At 54.0% G+C, this 18,855-nt stretch overlaps 2 protein-coding genes across 8 annotated transcripts; one reads left to right on the top strand and one right to left on the bottom strand.

Annotated features, from left to right (window-relative positions):
- Window positions 1–47: 47 nt before the first annotated feature.
- Window positions 48–6,346, top strand: GIPC3 (GIPC PDZ domain containing family member 3). Of its 4 annotated transcripts, none has more exons than XM_069591412.1 (6): window positions 48–442; window positions 1,203–1,388; window positions 1,539–1,719; window positions 2,772–2,884; window positions 3,168–3,249; window positions 3,371–6,346. In XM_069591412.1, exons 1-6 carry the CDS (start codon window positions 200–202, stop codon window positions 3,520–3,522), a joined length of 957 nt encoding a protein of 318 aa, XP_069447513.1. In that variant the 5' UTR covers window positions 48–199; the 3' UTR covers window positions 3,523–6,346. The 4 variants fall into 4 exon arrangements, with proteins under 4 accessions (XP_069447513.1, XP_069447511.1, XP_069447514.1 ...); XM_069591410.1 differs by having other exon boundaries at window positions 134–442; window positions 3,168–3,262; XM_069591413.1 differs by lacking the exon at window positions 1,203–1,388 and having other exon boundaries at window positions 134–442.
- A 165-nt stretch (window positions 6,347–6,511) lies between these two features.
- TBXA2R (thromboxane A2 receptor) lies at window positions 6,512–18,346 on the bottom strand. Of its 4 annotated transcripts, none has more exons than XR_011256979.1 (4): window positions 17,703–18,346; window positions 12,364–13,216; window positions 6,915–7,724; window positions 6,512–6,877 (listed from the first exon to the last, which is right to left on the bottom strand). XR_011256979.1 is itself a non-coding variant. In XM_069589472.1 (3 exons), the coding sequence occupies exons 2-3, from the start codon at window positions 13,147–13,149 to the stop codon at window positions 7,479–7,481; spliced, it is 1,032 nt and encodes a 343-aa protein (XP_069445573.1). In that variant the 5' UTR covers window positions 13,150–13,216; window positions 17,703–18,285; the 3' UTR covers window positions 6,512–7,478. The 4 variants fall into 4 exon arrangements, 2 of the variants coding, with proteins under 2 accessions (XP_069445573.1, XP_069445574.1); XR_011256980.1 differs by lacking the exon at window positions 17,703–18,346 and adding an exon at window positions 17,076–17,143; XM_069589472.1 differs by having other exon boundaries at window positions 6,512–7,724; window positions 17,703–18,285.
- Between the last annotated feature and the right edge of the window lie 509 nt (window positions 18,347–18,855).

The following is an 18,855-nucleotide window of genomic DNA, read 5'->3' as shown; positions in this document are numbered from 1 at the left end:
CCCTGGCAGGGCCAGGACACCTGGGGCCCACCCCCGCATACACACTCCGCGGTGTCGCCTTCCCGGGAGGCTCGGATTCCCGGATCCCCTTACCCCGGGAGGCTCGGCTGTCGCGCCCTGGGCCGGGGGAGGGGAGACTGCAGGAAGCCGCGGATCCGGCGGCTGTGGCGGTGGCCCCAGTGACCGAGCTCTTCCTGCCATGGAGACCACAGCGGCCCGTGAGGCCCGGGGGGCCGAGGCTCAGCGCCTGCCCGCGCCCCCGCCCTCGCCCGCCGAGCCCCCGGCAGCGTCCCCGACCCCAGCCGCCCCCCGCGCCCGCCCGCGCCTCGTCTTCCGCACGCAGCTGGCGCACGGCAGCCCCACGGGCAAGATCGAGGGCTTCACCAACGTGCGCGAGCTCTACGCCAAGATCGCCGAGGCCTTCGGAATCGCGCCCACCGAGGTGAGGCCCGCGGACCCCAGCACCCGAGGCCCACTAGTCGACCGGGGATAGGGGTGAACCCTGGACTCTGGGACGGGGTCCCCAGATCCTCCATCTCCGGATGGAGGGGACCCTGTCTCCAGATCTCAGAGACTCACCTCTCGGATCCTGCGGTGCCCATACCCCGTGGACCCCCTTTGCATTCCCTGTGCAAAAAGGTGAGCAAGTCTTAGGGTTCGTGGATCCTTAGATCGTCCGGATAACACTGGGCTACCCAGCTAGGAGTGGACCCCAGCCCTCAGGGAAGCGCCTCTGGTTCCTGGGCGCAGCTGGGGACTGGGGTTCTAGGCAGCCCCCTGACAGGTGAGACGTCCGAGGTCGTGGGAGTCAGGGGCTGGGCCGCAAATGCGCCCCTCAACCCCCAGGGGGCGCCAGGAGATTTGGAACTAACTGCCTTTAAAAGATGGTCTGGGGTTGTCAGGTCACCAAAGGGTTAAAAGTGGAAGTCTGAGGGAGGATGAAAGAAGGGTGTCCATCTGTCCGCAGCCTCCTTCTCATCCTACTCCTCAGTCTGGGGGTCCCAGTCTCGCCTCCTAATCCATTCTGAGGATCCCATATTCTGCCCTTAAGCATGACCACGATCTTGGGGAAGGCGGGGGTTTCATGATTTTGTGCCGCAGTTTCCCTATCAGGCCCCTGAGCCCATCCCCTGGTTGTTCTGTACAGATGGTGGGGAATGAGGGCTGTCGTTAATTTGGGGCTCCCTCTCCTCTTGGGGCAGATCTTATTCTGCACCCTAAACAGCCACAAGGTGGACATGCAGAAACTCCTGGGCGGCCAGATAGGGTTGGAGGACTTTATCTTTGCCCATGTTCGAGGTGAGACCAAGGAGGTGGAGGTCACTAAGACGGAGGACGCCCTGGGACTGACCATCACGGACAACGGGGCCGGCTATGCCTTCATCAAGGTGCCCACTTTGGGGGCGGGGCAGGTGGCTTCCAGGGTGTCCAGCCACCTGGGGTGAGCCTCTGCTCCTCTGTGGTGTGAATAGGCTCTGGGGACCCGAGTTGGGTGGCTGGATGGTGGGGTCCTGTGAATGACTCTGGGTCCCCCGCAGAGGATCAAGGAAGGCAGCATCATCAACCGAATCGAGGCAGTGTGTGTGGGAGACAGCATTGAGGCCATAAACGACCACTCGATCGTCGGCTGCCGCCACTACGAGGTGGCCAAGATGCTGCGTGAGCTGCCGAAGTCGCAGCCCTTCACCCTACGGCTGGTGCAACCCAAGAGAGCCTTCGGTGAGGGCCACCTGGGGCCTGGGGGACAGGCTGGGTGGGGTGAAGCTCTTTCACAAATGGGTTCTCTGGATATACGGAACAGCAAAGGGTCAGGGACAGGATGGAAGGTTCTAGATGCCCCTGGTAACAGGACCGAGACCTTCTGGCACTGTATGAGAAACAGGTGGGTTATTTCTACATTGTCATAGAGTCAGCCCAGGCATGGGGTTGGGGGAGGCCTGGGAAGAGTGAGAAAGGATAAGGAGCTGTCTGGATCTATTTTGTAACCTGACTGGCAGCTTTTAAAGTCCTGCTTTGAGTCTCTGGCGAGTTCTAGAGAATGGCTTTCACAGGGAACTCTAGAATGGAGCTTTTCAAAGAGAAGTCTGTGACTGGTCCATGGGTGAGATAAGGAGGTCACCATGCGTGTGTGAGTGCTCAGTTGTTCACTCAGGTCCTACTCTTTGTGACCCCATGGACTGCAGTCTGCCAGGCTCCTCTGTCCATGGGATTCTTGAGGCAAGAACACTGGAGTGGGTTGCCACTTCCTACTTCAGGTCATCTTCCTGACCCAGGGATCGAACCCGTATCTCTTATGTCTTCTGCATTGGCTGGCAGATGCTTTATCATTCAGCCACCTGGGAAGCCCTCACGACTAGGTTGTGAAAGTGAAAGTGTTAGTTGCTCAGTTGTGTTCCACTCTTTGTGACCCCATGGTCTGTAGCCCGCCAGGCTACTCTGTCCATGGGATTCTCCAGGCAAGAACACTGGCGTGGGTAGCAGGGAAGCTATGACTAGATTAGGGAGAGCAAATTCTAGAGCAAGATGCTTTCTAGACTGGCCCTAAGGAGAATCTGAAGTAGTTTCTTCTAGGGAGAGTCATTTTGAGAGGAGGGAAATTTAAGGGAAGGAAGGATTCTCAGACAGGGTCTCTGAGGATTCATCCATGGAAATAAGGAGGACTTTTGGAGGGTAGGAATGTTCTAGAAGGGCTCAGCTGGTGGCTTCTGAGTCTTTTCAAAGATGTAGCTTCACCCGGAACACACGCACCTCCTCTACTCTGTCCCCTCCAGATATGATCGGCCAGAGGAGCCGGGGCAGCAAATACCCCATGGAAGCGAAAGTCAGCAGTGGGAGGGAGACCCTGCGGCTTCGGTCTGGAGGGGCCGCCACTGTGGAGGAAGTGGTGAGTGGAGGGGATGGGGGGCCTTCAGGGGCTCTTGCACACAGAGTTCTACCGCTGATGCTGACTCAGCATGACCCTGGGGAAGACCCTCTCCTTTACCCAGCCTCAGTTTCCCCGTTTGCAGAATGGGTTCTTGTCAGGCAGGGCAGTAATGGCGGGACCAGAAGCATTGACTCATGGAAGGTCCCAATCTGCTGTCACCAAAGGCATAGCGGCTTGGGGAGGGGGCCGGGCCGGAGGATCCCAGGCTTCTGACTCTCTACTTGGCCCCTCATGCCCCCAGCCCAGTGAATTTGAGGAGGAGGCATCTCGGAGGGTGGACGACCTGCTGGAGAGTTACATGGGCATTCGGGACCCAGAGCTGGGTAAGGGGCCAGGGTAAGCTGGGTGGACCCTGGGGGGAGGACAGCCCATGGGGAGGAGGCAGGGATCCCCCCCGAGCCCCAGGGAGAACCCTCATCCACTTCCCCTCTGCTTGGCCTGCAGCATCCACCATGGTGGAGACGTCCAAGAAGACAGTGAGCGTCCAGGAGTTTGCACGCCATTTAGACTCCGTCTTGGGCGAGTTCGCCTTCCCGGACGAGTTTGTGGTGGAGGTGTGGGCCGCCATCGGCGAGGCCAGGGAAGCCTGTGGCTAGTCTGCTCCAGTGCCAAGTGCAGCTCGGAGCCCAGCCCCCTGCCCCAGCCCTCCCGGTCAGTTTCCAAAGCCCAGCCATACTCCGGAGTCCAGAAGCCCAGACCTGAGACTCAGCTCTGCTCTAGAACACAGCCCAGTTCAGAGACCAAGCCTAGATCTGAGCCCGAGTCCTGCTCTAGAGTCCAGCCCAGTTCAGGGACCAAGCTCAGATCTGTGACACAACCCAGATCGGAGCCCCCACTCTGCTTTAGAGCCCAGCCCTGCTCAGAGACCAAGCCCAGATCAGAGACCAAGCCCAGAACTGAGACTCAGCCCTGTCCAGAGTCCAAATCCCCCTTTAGAACCCAGGTCAGTTCTGAGGCCCAGTTCATCACGAGAACCCTGTCTAGTTCTGAGATGCAATCCAGCTTCAGAACCCAGCTCAGTTCTAGAGCCCAGGATGGCTCTAGAGCCCAGAACAGCTCTGGGGCTAAGTGGAGCTCTGATGTGAAGTCAAGCTTTGGAACCCAAATAAATTTGAAGGCCCAGCCCAGCTTTGAAATCCAACCTCGTTCTGGAAGCCAGGCCAGCTTTATGACCAAGCCCTGCCATAAAACTCGATCCAACTCTGCAGTTCAAGATAGCTCCATAACTCAGCTGAACCTGGATACTCGATGTAGCTCAGGAATGCCAGTTAGTTCTGGAGCCCACGTGAGACTCAAGAGGCAGTCCAGCCCTAGAAGCCATTCCAGCTTAGCAGTCAAAGATGGTTCTGAAGTGCAACCCTGTTCCCGAACCCAGGCCAGCTCAGGAACCCAGATGCACACTTCAGTCCAGCCCAGGTCCAGACCCTATCTGCGTCCTAGGGCCCAGTCCAGCTCCAGTGATGAATCCAGCTCAGAGACTGAGCCCAGCTCTAGCCCCCAGCCTTGTGCAACAAGTAAACCCGTCTCCAGGATTCAGACAACCTCTGGACCCCCACCCATTTCTGGGGCAAGACCTGCCTCCAGAGCTCAGCCTGATGCTGAGCCCCATGCTCACTGCAGAGCACAGAGCAACTCTAGAATGCCATCTAGCTCTGGGACAAGGACAGATCTCCGGGCTTGGCCTCTTTCCAGAGTTCAGTCCACCTCCAGCACTCCACCCAGCTCCAGACCTCAGCTCGGTTCTAGAGCCCAGGCTGGCTCTGAAATCCCACCTGGCTCCAAAACACAGTCAACTGCTGAGACCCAGGTGCATTCCAGAATACAGCTAATGTCTGGAACCTGGTCAAGTCCTGGGACCCAGAAGGATGCAGATACAGACTTCAGCTCCACAGCTGTGTCAAACTCCGAGAGTAGGCCCAGTTCAAGGACCCAGCCCTGCCCAGGAGCTCAAAACACCTCTGAGGCTCAGCTCAGCTCAGAAAGCCTGACAAGTTCTAGAAACCAAATCCAGGCCACAACCCAGGGCAGCTCTGGAACTGAGCCAGACTTCGGGAAGCAGACCAGCTCTGGAACTCAGCTCATCTCTAGAACCCCTCCCAGCTCAGAGATGCAGATAAGTGCAGGAATGAAGCCCTGCTCTGGAGTCAAGCACAACTCCAAAACCCAACCCAGCTCCACAGTTCAGTTCAGGTCTGAGATGCAACCCAGCTCTGAAACCTGGAGCAGTTCAAGAGTACAGCCCAGCTCTGGATCCGAAACCGGCTCCAGAACGCAGACCAGTTCTGGAACCCAGCTGAGCCCTGAGATTCAGCCCAGCTCTAGGACCCAGACCAGTGGAAGAACTCAGCCCAGCTCTGGAGTCCAGCTCAGCTCCAGAACACAGCCTGCTTCTGGATGCCAACCTGGCTCTAGAACCCAGACCAGTTCTGGAACCCAGCTCAGTCCTGAGACCCAGCCCAGCTCTGGGACCCAGACCAGTGCAAGAACTCAGCTCAGCTCTGGAGTCCAGTTCAGCTCCAGAACCCAGTGCAGCTCTAGAATTCAGTTCAGCTTTGAGACTCAGGCCAGCTCTGAAACCCAGACCACTTCAAACACTCAGCACAGCTCTGGAGTCCACCTTAGTTCCAGAACTGAATCTGATTCTGAAACTAGAAGCCAGACCAGTCCAAGAATCCAGCTCAGCTCTAGAAAGGGGCCCTGCCCACAGACCCCAGGCCTTGACCCCAAAACCCAGCCCGATCCCACCCCTTATGCCCGACCTCAACACCTAGGCCCACCACCCAGAGCCCCGACTCCAGGTCCTAGCCAAATCTCTTGCCCCCAGCCCCAGCCCCATGATCTGGTACGAGGAACCCTGCCCGTCCCTGGCCCTGGCCGAAGCCCCTCAACTTCTCCCCTGGCCCCACACCCACAGTCCCCCTTAACCCCCCAGAAACCAGCCCTTTCCCCCAAGCCCCAGCTGGGACCCCAGAAGTCTACCCCACCCACCAAATCTGTCATCCCTAGTTTTGCCCCCAGGGTGGCCCTCCTTCGTTCTCAGCCCCTTGAACCCTCATTTGAGGGGCCTGCCCCCTCCTCCATGCTCAGGGAGTCTGGGTTACCTCCACGGGAGTCAGAACTCCTACCCCACCATGGAGGGCAGTAGCTTGGGCATGACATAGTTGGGGCCCCCATGGCCCCCATCCTGCTCCTCTTGCTCCTCCTTGCCTGGGTTGCCCAGAAGTAGCAGGTGACCTCATTCCACACCCACCCCCATCCCCGCAAGTGGGGTGGGGCAGGTGAGGAAGGGAGGGTGGAAACAGCTGATCCTAGGTCTATGGGAGGGCAGCCGGGTAGGGGAGGGCAGGGGAGGCAGGAGGCAGTTTCCTTCTCATGTACCTTGAGGACTCATGGGGAATAAAGGCATAAAGGCACCTCCCACCCCTGCAGCCTGATGTGTTATTTTGGCGGGTATTTGGGGGAGAGCAGAGGAAGAGGGGCTGACACGAAAACACTAGATGCTTCTTAAGTGCCTACTATGTGCCGAGCACCTTATAAGTGCTGATTGTGCAGGTGTTGAGGGCCCTACAGACACACATCAGTCTGTACAAGATCAATCTACTTTTATTGAGCAGCTACTGTGGGCCAGGAGCTGCTTGCTCAAGGTGCAGGGAGTCTGAGGGGTTGAGTGGATAGATGGTGAAACCACAAGCTGATGAAGGCATGCGCTTAATCTGCAGTGGAGGAAGCAGGCGTGTACCCCATGGTCTCTGGGTATCTATCTCGTCCTCTCTTTTCCTCATCTGCAAAATGGGTTTAACCCAGAACCCGCTCCTGGGGTTGCAGGCAGGATTCCAGGAGATCTCAACCATGAAATGCTCAGGCAAGACTCAATAAAGGGTGGGGGTAGAGGAGTGAGGAGCCAGCCTCACCTCTAGGGGCTTCCCCGACTCCCGCCCTAGTCCTGCTCAGCTGGGGCTTCCCCAACCCCCACCCTAGTCCTGTTCACCAGCTGTGGGCTGGATAGGAATCTTGACACCAGAAACTTCAATGATGGATGATTTCAGAGCCAAAGGAAAATAAAGCTGAGGTGGAGATTATATTTTGGCAAGAGAGGGGGTCTGTTGGCATTCAACATTTCTAGACAGAGCCTTTACGAATTGGGGTGTCAAAGGGAATCAACCATACCCCAGTAAGCAGGTCAGATTCAGGGGTCGGAGCCCCTTATTTTTGGAGGATTTCTGCAAGGGGAAGCTTACAAGTCTGATTTCCTCCAGATACCTGCCCAGCACCGTCACATCCTTCCTGGGGTTGGGAGGGGACTCAAAGTAGGGGCTGAGAGAGGGGAAGGGCTTTGGAAAGGGGAGTCAGGGAAGACTTGAGGGGGTGTCCCTGGGGCTGATGGAAAATAGCACACAATTTTGTTGTTCAAACCCTCTGTCTATGCTGCACTCTTGGCTCCTGGGCATCAGGACAGACAGAAGCAACCGACAGGGAAGATAAAGGTCTGGTGGGGGACATTCTGGCAGGGTACTCTGTCCTTCCAAAGATGTCACTATGTCCAGCCTAGGACCTAGTGAATTGTTGACCTGCAGGTGAGCTGGGGCTGCAGGGACAGTGACCGGGACCGGGTGCTCAGGCGAGGGTAGAAGCGCTGGATCACTGCCCGGCGAAACAGGATGTACACCCAGGGGTCGAGGATCTGGTTCCAGGTGGCCACTCGCAGGTAGATGAGCAGCTGCCGCTCCGTGGGGCGGGACAGCTGCCCCGTCGGGCTCATGGCAGGCGGGCTCCGCAGCACCGTCTGGGCGATGAAGACCTGCCAGGGGCCAGAGCAGTCAGCCAGGGGCCAGGCTGGCAGCCAGCCCTGCCCTCTACCAACACCTGCCTGTGCCACCTGCTGTCCCCGAGATCCAGTGCTGATTCTGTTCCTGCTGGGCCGTGTGACCTTCAGGATATTTGCCTGACTTCTCTGAGCTTCAGCTGATGTGGCTGCAAAACAGCACACTTTTCCTGCTCCTCTGCTGGACATGATTAAAGATGGTGGACAAAGAGGACTTGCAGGTGCAAACAGGTGGCATCACTGTGACTGCCAGTGTTATTATTCTATTAAACACATGCTCTATATAAACTTTACACATGTCAAATATATATACTATATGTAATAATATATCAAATTATGGTATAAGATTTATATTAAATAATTAAAATTTATGTTATTTTGTCATTTTATATTATATTGAAATTTATAGTTTATAAAATTCTATGACAAAAATTTTATATTAATTTTTATGTTAAACATAGCAAATCAGTTTAATATAGTTTATTAAATATTGGATATATATTTAATATTACACAATATGTAATATAAGATATTTTATTATATACACTAATTTATAAATGGTTATAGAGTATACTAATATAGTTACCTAATAATATATTGTTAATTATAACCATATTATTTATTATATGGTATTTAAAATTATATGTCATTATATAATATATAATTGTAATGTGACTATGTATTACATATGAGTGATATAATTACTAAGTATTCATTAATAACATAAATATAGTTATATGTTATATAGTATTTAACAATTATACATTATATAATGATCAATATATTATTAAATATTAATAATATATAGTTATATGCTATTTAACAATTATATACTATATAATGATCAATATATTAAATATTAATTAATATATGAAATTATAATAGTTTTGCCCAGTCGTGTCCAATTGTTTGCGACTCCATGGACTATGGCCTGCCAGGCTCCTCTGTCCATGGGCTTTTTCAGGCAAGAATATTAGAGTGGGTTGCCATTCCCTTCTCCAGAAGATCTTCCTGACCCAGGAATTGAACCAGCACCTCCTGCATTGTAGACAGATTCTTTACCTGCTGAGCCACTGGGGAAACCCCCTAATTATAGTTATATGTTATATAGTATTTAACAGTTATATACAGTTATATAATATATAATCATATATAATAATTGATATAATTAATTATGAATGTATATAGCTATATGTTACATGGTATTTAACAATTATATAATATATAAATATATATTATGATTGATATAATTATTAAGTGTTAACTAGGGCTTCCTTATATATGATTAATATAGTTATTAAGTATTTATTAATACTATATAATTATAGTACATATTACATAGTATTTAACAATTATATCACAGTTGTTATAATTATATATATTAATTCAAATACAAATAATTATTATAATGGGTATTATATTTCATAATTATAATTTAAATTATACTATGATTAATATTAATATTATATTGGATTACTACAGTAGTTTCCCGAGCACCTACTGTGTGCTGGGCAATTCTGGGGACAGTGCCATGGCCACAGTGGACTCAGGCTCTACTTTCATGCCCAGGTGGTTTCAGCTGGGCGGTGGGGGTGGGTGTGACCGAGCAGGCATGGAGGCACTGTTGTAGTCCAGAAGAAGCACTGGGCCAGGCTTGGGAGAGGTAATCAGATGGAGAATAGGCATTTCCCCAGTGAGATGGAGGGAAGTGTCTGTGGCCCTTTCCTCTGGGACAACAGGTAGCCACGGGCGGTTTCAGAGCATGAGTTGGCTCATGGGCCAGCTCTGGCCTGCCACCTGTTTTTGTTGTGCTTTGTTTGCTTTATTTGTGCCTTTTTGGTTTGTTGTTTTGCTAAGAATGTTTTTACATGTGTCAATGGTGAGAAAAAAAATAGAAAGCATATTTTGTGACATGTGACAATTACATGAAATTCACATTTCCGAGTCCATAAATGAAGTCCTTTTGGCACTCAGGCGTGCCCAGTCATTTCCAGGTAGCTTTCACACCCCAATACAAGAGCTGTGTGGTTGTCCCAGAGACAGTGTTTAAAAGGTATACTAAATGGCCTTTTAGGAAAAACTTGGCTGCCAAAGGGGACTTGGGAATCATTTAATGACTCAGTGGTTATTAAATGCCTTCCTGGTTTTCATCTGGCAGCTTATCTCCTATTAAGGAGATCAAACCAATCAATCCTAAGGAAATCCACCCTGAACATTCATTGGAAGGACTGATGCTGAAGCTGAAGCTCCAATACTTTGGCCACCTGATGGGAAGAACTGGCTCACTGGAAAAGACACTGATGCTGAGAGAGACTGAGGGCAGGAGGAGAAGAGGGAAACAGAGGATGAGATGGTTGGCTGGCATCATCGACTCAGTGGACATGAGTTTGAGCAAACTCTGGGAGATAGTGAAGGACAGGGAAGCCTGGTGTGCATGGGGTTGCAAAGAGGTAGACACAACTGAGCAACTGAACAACAAATATCCTATTCAGGCTTCCCTGGTGGCTCAGATGGTAAAGAATTCAACTGCAATGCAGGAGACCCGGGTTCGATCCCTGAGAAGGAAATGGCAACACACTCCAGTATTCCTGCCTGGAAAATTCCATGGACGGGGACCCTGGCGAGCTACAATCCATGGGGTCACAAAGAATCGGACACGACTAAGTGACTAACATACACATCTCTCTAATCTCTTATCCATCCTTCAGAGTCTCAGCTCCAATGGTTCAGGGGAGGGGCAGGGGTCATCTGGGGAATTCTAAGACAGTCAAGCCTGGAAGGCAGGGATCAGGAAGATGCTGAGGCAGACTTTTGTCAGGGAACTCTTGGTGAAGGTGACATTTGAACAAGGACATGGAGGAGTGAGGGAGTGATTCACATGGAGATCTGGGGTTGGGGGAGCATTCCAGGCAGAGGGAATAGCACATACAAAGGCCCTGGGGCAGCATCATGCCCTGCATGTTGGAGAAACAGCAAGGAGGCTGGTGTGGCTGGAGTAGAGTGAGCAAGGGGGAGAAAGGGAGGAGGGAAGGGCAGGGAGGGGATGGAGAAGGTCTTGCAGGGTCTTGTGGGCTGCAGGAGAACTTGGGGTTTTATCCTGAGGGAGATGGGAGCCCTGAAGTGCTGTAGGCAGAGAGGGGGAAACCTGAATCAGATGCTCACAGGCATCCTCTGGATGCTGCTCAGTAAATAATAATGATAATAATTATAATAAACAAAAATAGAAATGGTCTCAGCTGTATGAAAAGAGACCTGGGAGGGACACCCCAGTGACTGAGTTTCAGAAGCACGTTGCTCAGCCAGAAGCATCATACTATAAATTTTGCTCCCCCGGGGCCTGTCATGCCTGCAGCTTCATGTATCACACACAAAAAAATTATGCTCCCTTCTATTTCTTTTCCCACCACTGACACATGTAAAAACATTTAGCAAAACAAAGCACAACCAAATCTGCAATCTTCCTATCCCACAGATTTAGTTTTTGTTTTAGCCCTTATCACTTCCTAATATCTACCATCTCACTTATTTATGCACTGTTTATTTGCTGTCTTCCCCATGATCATGGGGTTGCAAGAGTCTGACACGACTTAGCGACTAAACCACCACCACCACGATCAAGGAGCTCCAGGAAGTCGAGCATTTTTGTCCTTTTTGTTCCCTGCTCAGCATCTAGACCAGAGCCAGCAACATGCTGGTTGTTCAATCAACGTTTGTTGAAGAAACAAATGGATGCATGAGTTCATTTCCTCCTGAATCACTCTGGGAGGCAGGCACCTTTTAAATCATCCCCATCCCCCATGGCTCAGACAGTAAAGAATATGCCTGCAGTGCAGGGGACACAGGTTTGATCCCTGGGTCGAGAAGATCCCCTGGAAAAGGGAATGGGTACTCATTCCAGTATTCTTGCCTGCAGAATTCCGTGGACAGAGGAACCTGGCAGGCTATACAGTCCATGGGGTCACAAAGAGTTGGAGATGACTGAGCAACAAACACTTTCTTCTTTCTTTTAAAATCTAAGGAACTGATTGAGGCTGGAAGAAGGAAGCCCATAGCCAGAGTCACATGGTAAGTCCTTGTTGCATATGGGCTGGAAATAAGTATCTGATTCTGGTCTTCAGACTTGTTCAGACTGAATCAGAAATGGAAAAATAACAACTCCAAAAGGCCAATTATATTAATCAGTGGAAGGACTTCAGTAAACTCACCTGACTCAGGGAACATCTGTGCAAAGCTGGGGTCCAGCCCAGAACTAGGCACAAGGTAGAAATGATTCAGTGATTCTGCTTGGAATATCCTCCCTGCTTTCGTCTAGCAGGTAAGCTCTTCTTCCTCCTTCAAAACCCCAGCTCCAATGACCCTCTTCTGGAAAGTCTTCTCTGATACCCCCCTGGGGTGGGTAGAGCCTGGGAGCCCCTCCCCTGGACATCTCAGTCCTAGGACACTGCTTCTGTTCCAGTCCTGCCCCCAGTTTGGGGTTATCTGTGTCTCACTCAAGGGAGTACCCCTAGACCCTGGGGTCACATTTTCTTGGGCTAATGAGAACCTAAGGGTTATGAATCTATTCAGGATTAACCCAGGCCCCAGGCAGTCCCCTCCCCCAACCCCCGCCACTCACCAGCAGTGGCATCCAGCAAATGCTGGCCACCACCATAATGCCCACGAGCTGCACCATCATCTCCACCTCGCAGTCCCTCGGGCGCTGCTGGGCAGTCGCCTGCCCATGGTAGACGTGGCACAGGGTGGCCACACTGATGGTATTGAGCAGGAAGGACATCCCCACCGAGATGCTGCCGAGGAGTGCAAACAGCAGGCCGAAGGCCACGTCCCCCGGATCGGTGCCGAGTGTGAGGAAGCACCAGGAGCCAGGATACTGCACGGTGTAGTGGCCCACGCCCAGAAGGGGCAGCAGGCCCAGTGCCAGCGCAGAGGCCCACACCAGCCCCACTGTTGTCCAGGCTCGGCGCTGCGAGGCAGTCGCGGGCCTTGAGAAGGGCCGGGTGATGCCCAGGAAGCGCTCCGAGGCCATGGCGGCCCCCAGCAGCAGTGGACACAGGCCAAAAAAGACCATGATGACGCCCATGAAATGGCAGAGGCTGCAGCCAGGGTCCACGGCCTGCCATTCAAAGAGGACGAAGTGCTGGGTCACCACGATGGCACCAGTGACCAGCAGCCCCATGAAGTCAGTGAGGACCAGGCCACAGAGGAAGGTCAGGAAGGAAGATCTAGACTGGGAGCTGCCCTGCCGTGTGCCCATCAGCACACTCAGCGCCAGCAGGTTGGAGGCCAGGCCCACCAGGCAGAAAGAGGCTGCGAACCATGGGGAGGCAATCAGGCGTCGTTCGTCCAGTGTGATGTTCATAGGCCGGAAACAGGGTCCCAGAGAACTGGCATTGGGCCACATGGTTCTGGAGCATAGCAGGGAGAGTCACCACTTCATCAGGCCAAGGCTGGTGGTGGTTCAGAGACACCTGTGGGGAGGCGGGCGGTAGAGAAGATTTTGGTGATTCATTCTGCATTTTAGTCTGAGTAGCCCCAGTGAACTCCTACACAAACTTCAATGCCCCAGCTCAAATAGCCCCTCCTTGAAGAAGCCTCTCCTCACTTATCCCACTCTCAGCTCAGTAAGCATTACTATTACTACTCCTAGTAGTAGTCCTGCTATTACAATTACTAGTATGACTTGCTCCAACTCTGTCCTGCCCCAGGCTCAGTGACCCTCAAGGATCAATTTTCCCTCTTCTGGGAATCCTGGAAGACACCAGTTAGTATCTGCCAGGTTGCAGAGAAGGGTTGAGAAGCCCTGGGTTTGAACTCTAGCCCTGACACCAACTATGCGACCTCAGGCAAATGATTTTTTCTTCTCTAAACTTCGGGTTCCCTGGGGGTCATCCATCTGAGTCCTTCATGGAAGGAAGGATGCAGGACAGATTTCAACTGCTGTAAAATAGGACACGTGCAGTGTGGGGAGGGCCACTGGCTGGTGGCCAGAGGTCACTGACTCTCAGGCCAGCTCTGTGGTCAGCCTTGAGGTCACAATTCCTCATGGAGACCTCGAGGAAGATCTGACCCCATTGATCTTTTAGGAACATCCTTCCTCCCATGTTAGAATCATGTAGACTCCTTCTCACCCCCAGCCATTTTTGTTTAATAAAAAATAAACCCTGAAATCCAGTTCCATTCTGGGGAAACAACAAAAAAAAAAACCCAGTTCACTGGAAGCAACTGGGTCCCCAGTGACAGGCTATAAACAGTAGCAGGGATGTAATGGGCTATGAACTACTCAGCATGGGGCTGGGGGAGAAAATTGGAGAGACGTGTGGGTCAGACTGTCTGGGGTGTGGATGAATTGACCAGTGTTTGAGGAGAAATAAAATGACACCATTTAAAAGTCAGCTCTCTAAAGCAATTATACTTAAATAATAATTTTTTTTAAAAGTCTCCTCTCAGTTCCCCCAAAGGATACAGCTGGGAGGGCACGGGGTCACCCATGGGGCCAGCCTCCCATGTGGTGTGCATGCATGTCACAAACCACGCTTGTGCCAGCAGTGAGGGGCCACTGGCCGCAGAATCAGAGTGGACAAAGGTGGGGAGGCAGGACGGTGGGAGGCACGGAGGTTCTAGGCAGCTGAAGCCCAGAAAGGTCCACTTATTTTTTTTAATGTAAAAAAATTTAGTTATTATTATTTTATTGGGCTTCCCAGGTGGTTCAGTGGTAAAGAATCTGCCTGTAATGCAGGAGATTCAGGTTTGATCCCTAGGTTGGGAAGAGCCCCTGGAGGAGGAAATGGTAACCCACTCCAGTATTCTTGCCTGGAGAATCCCATGGACAGAGTAGCCCCACCTCACTCCCCAGGGCTACACGTGGTCGCAAAAGAGTCGGACACAACAGAGAGACTAAACCACCACGACAACATTATTTTATTAATTAATTAATTAATTAATTAAACGGTACCAGGTCTTAGTTGCAGCATGTGGGATCAAGTTACCTGACCAGGGATGGAACCTTTCAGGGTCCCCTGAAATGAGAGCTTGGAGTCTTATAATCCCCATTTTGCAGAGGCAGGGAATCTGAAGTACAGAGAGGTTAAGTAACTAATCCAAAGTCACACAGCCTAGCCGGAGTTGATCGGAGATCAATGTGTACAACTGAGTCAAAAGCCTTGCAGTCAGGCAGAGGCTGGTGAGAAGTAAGTGTGGAGGGTCATCATTTCTAGGGAATTCCTTGGCAGTCCAGTGGGTAAGACTACATGCTTTCACTGCCAAGGTCCCATGAGGCACAGCCAAAAAGGGATAGAGTTTTTCTAAAATGACTGCCATGAATCCCCTCATGAACCTTGGAGGAGTCTCTTCCCTACTCTGAGACTCAGCCTCCCTTCTGATAAAATGGGGCCAATGACGAGCCCCAGGGCTGTGTTCCGTGACCAGCCTCAGCAGCGAGTGTGCTTAGCTGCACTCCACCTCACTCCCCATCTCTTTAATTCATCTCAGCAACTCCTTATCTAGCCTCATAAATTATCCAGCTCCTGGTAGCCAGCTCCTCGGAGCCTCCCTCCCAGGCTGACAGCCAAGGTCACCACCGCCTTGGTTGGGGTGGGGCCTCGAGTGAGAAACTAAAGCCTGAGAGAGGGTGGGATGCGGCCTTTCCACGGTGTGGTGCATGGCCCTCTGAGCCCTCCACTCCAGGGAAGGGGTATGCTTGTGGGCAGCTCAGATTTGATCTGCACTTGAGTTCCCTCCGGACAGGGCGCTCCCAACCTCCCTCCCTCCCTCCCTCCCTCAAGAGCTGGTATGTGTTGTTTCTAAGCATTCTGGGACTGTCTGTGGTCACCCTGCCTCACCCTGGAGTGACTGCCAGCCCCTCCCACATCTCATGGCCCCAGGGTCCCCTACTTTGCGCAGGAGCTCATGTACCCAGGGACATAGACCCTGAGTCTGTTTCACACTTCCCATATGTGGGAATAAAAACTGCAACCCCAGGGCCCCTGGCCTGGGGGAGACTGGAAACTGGCACCACTTCCTCTGGCCCCAGCACGTGGTTTCCAGTCCCCTAACCAGGGGTTCAGGTGATAACAGCCAGCTCAAGTTCCCCAGGAAAGCGGGCCGGGAGGGGCATCTGGCGAGGCCTCCCTTTCCCTCCCACATTGACCAGGAGGGCTCCAAGGTCCAGAAGCACCGCTGTGTGGCCCTTGGGAGAACTGCTCTCCCTCTCTGTGCCTCAGGAGAAGCATGGACCCCAGATTTGCTGGACAAACCCAGGGATCCTATAACCTGAGAGTGGGAGAGTCTTGGACTTGGAAAATCCAGAGTTCTGGAATTCTAATGAGTCCCCGGTTCTAGAATTCTAACAAGGTCCCACTTCAGGAATGCAAAGGCCTGAAGCGTCTAGACTTTAAGGGGGCTGAGGTTCCAGAGCTCTGATTGGCTGGTCCTGAGTTCCAGAAATCTCTCTCTCTTGGGTACTGGCTCCTCTCTGCAGGACTGCCAGACGGACATTCAGTGCTCCCTCAGCTCACCTCGGGGAGGGTAGGAGGGCTCCAGCCACCACTGTCCCAGAGGCCTGGGTGTGGGCACCAGGCTGCCCGCCCCCCCACTACCACGGTGGCCCTGGCAGACTGTGGTCTTTGGATTCCAAGGGCTGGGCCCCTCCACTGCCTGATGGTCCATCACTGCCTGCCCACTCTCCTCCTCCTGCTTCCGCAAGCCATCCATTTTTTAAGAAGTCCCTCTCCCTCTCAACACCCCACCCCCTGGCCTGCCTGCCTGTCCCCACGCCAGGGGCCTACCCACCCTCCCCCCGGAGGGGTGACAGTGACCTCAGACAAGCTCGGACTGGAGCCCCCAATCTGCCACTGTCAAGCAGGGGCTCGACTTCGCCAAGTCTCAGTTTCCCCCTTTCTGAAACGGGGACAACAAGGCCACTGACTTGCCTGCCAGCATTTGGGCTGGTCTTCCCAGGCCCAACCTGCTCTTGCCATTGAGACTCTGAGTTTTCACTCACACACACACACACACACACACACCCCACCCCAGCCTGGTGCCCGCACTCTTCCTGCTTCCTGGCTGTGCTCACAGCTTGTCTGCTGGCTGCACACACTGAGCAGCCAGGCGGGAGCCCTGATGCGCTGTATGGCCTCAGCCCATTCCCTAAGTCCTTTGATGCTGCCCAGCTCACCGAGGATCACACCCTCGGGCGCGAACATGCAGGGAGCAGGCCTGTTGCTGCACTGGCTCCAGCTCATGCCCGGTACACACCTGCACGCCCTAGGGTAGGGACCCTCTGCATGCCCTTGTGAAGCCACAGACGCCCACACAGACACAAACACTTACATGCAGGGCTCCTGTCAGCTCCCAGACCTGCCCCTGGCTCCCCGCACCACAAGGCTCAATTTCCGGGAACTTTTCCTGTTTGTGACGCCAACCAGGTCCCCACCCTAGTCAGCCTGCCTGGGTTAGAGCTGAGCCTTGGCCCTGACTCATGTGGTCCCCCTGAGCCTCAGTTTCCTCATCTGTCCAATGGGCATCCTCTGAGCGCTCACCACTGGCGAGGGGAACAGATGGGTGACGGAGGGACAGGACCGATCCAGGCCAGGCAGCCAGTGGTTAGTGATGGACACAACTCCGAGTGTGCATGCAGACACACAGCCAACCAAGCGTGTGCTTTCACTCGCAGCCATACCCAGCACCTCAGCACTGTCTTTGGCTGCAGCGCTACAGGGCATAGAGTGGCCTCGCTCAGACTCAGGGGAATCCACACACAAGCACATTCTTGCTCACACCAGCCAGCAGGTGCCCAGGGCAGGCAGCACTCCAGACTGCAACCCAGGCTCAAGACTGCCCCTGGACACCCAGCGCGTAGTAGCTGTCACCGCCCACGGGAACACACCCACGGCAGCGCGGATCGCCCGTAGGATGCACCCAAGCCACACCTGCCCACTCTCATGCCCCGCCCCTTACCTCAGGGCCAACTGTCCTCAGCTGAAGGTGGTCGAGGGGGCGTGCAGGGGTAGGCGCGCCGTCCTGGGCCCTGGAGCACGCGTAAATGACTGGCGGGAGGAAGGGCGTGCGGAGGCGGAAGCAGGGCAGCTCGGCCTCCCGGGTCCTGGGGAAACCGAGTCACAGCGGGAGGACTCCCGCGCTACCACGTCGCGCCGGGCACCGACGGAGGGCGTGGCGGCGCGGGGTCCCCGGCCGAAGAGGGGTGACTAGGTCCCCTCCCGGCCTGGAGGGGGGCTCACGGGGTCTAAAAATAGCCCGGGGCGGGGGCTCTGCTCTGCAGCTGGATCCAGTCTCTGCCCGAGTTTCTCAGTCTTTCCGTCTGTCTCGCATCAGTCCCTCCCGCCCCGCGCTGGCCACGCCCCTCCCGCAGGCCGGGCTGCTGAGGGTCAAGGGGAGCCCCCCAGCCCCCGGGGAGACTGCGCGGCCTTCTGGGGGAGGGGGGGTCCGTGGGATCCCGGGCCGCAGGGGCAGGGGCGCGGCAGCCGGGGTGGCCGGCGCCCTCTCAGGAGCCTCCGCCCGCCCCCTCCCCCAAGCCTGCCCCAGCTAGGCCCCCTTCCGGCGCCGCTCCAGCCGCCAGGCCCCGTATTATTCGCCGTCTGGGTAGCACCCCAGACCGAGAGGGGGCGGGGGCGGGGTCAGCTCCCCAGGGCGCCCAGATCGCAGCCCAGGGGCCCAGAGCTCAGACCTGGTGAGCGCAGGGTGCGTGGTGGTTGAGGGGTGGCTGGCCCTCAGTAGATGCTTCATCAGTGTAGGGTTTCTTTGAGGGCCCTGTCAGGGCTGGGGGTGGGGGTGCGGGGGTGTTCAGAGGGGAGAGGGACCGCACTCTGAAGCTGGAAGCCTCGTGGGCAGCCTGCTCAGACAGGTTTTCCCGGGAGCAGGTGAGCAGGAGGGCTGTGGGCGGCTGCATTCTAGGGGGAGCACCTGGGCACCTAGGCTGGCATTGGGCCCCTGAGGTGGGGGTGGGGAGGTACGCTTTCCCTCTGCTCCCCAGAGCCCGTCACTGCAGGAATGATGGTGCTTGAGGCAGGGAGCTGGAAGCTGGGAAATGACTCCAGACAGGATGGACTTGAAAGCCCCAGGGCTTTGGGCCAGGGTCTCATCTGCCCAAAGC

The sequence above is a fragment of the Ovis canadensis genome, chromosome 5 (assembly GCF_042477335.2).
Source record: "Ovis canadensis isolate MfBH-ARS-UI-01 breed Bighorn chromosome 5, ARS-UI_OviCan_v2, whole genome shotgun sequence".
NCBI classification, from domain to species: Eukaryota; Metazoa; Chordata; class Mammalia; order Artiodactyla; family Bovidae; genus Ovis; species Ovis canadensis.
This window is presented reverse-complemented; position numbering and strand designations above follow the sequence as displayed.

Coding starts and splice junctions, on each gene's coding strand:
- GIPC3 (XM_069591410.1), top strand. CDS start 200: ATGGAGACCACAGCGGCCCGTGAGGCCCGGGGGGCCGAGGCTCAGCGC. Junction 2,885..3,167: donor CCGCCACTGTGGAGGAAGTG/GTGAGTGGAGGG, acceptor TCATGCCCCCAG/CCCAGTGAATTTGAGGAGGA. Junction 3,263..3,370: donor GAGCTGGGTAAGGGGCCAGG/GTAAGCTGGGTG, acceptor CTTGGCCTGCAG/CATCCACCATGGTGGAGACG.
- TBXA2R (XM_069589472.1), bottom strand. CDS start 13,149: ATGTGGCCCAATGCCAGTTCTCTGGGACCCTGTTTCCGGCCTATGAAC. Junction 7,725..12,363: donor TTTGCTGGATGCCACTGCTG/GTGAGTGGCGGG, acceptor GGCCCCTGGCAG/GTCTTCATCGCCCAGACGGT.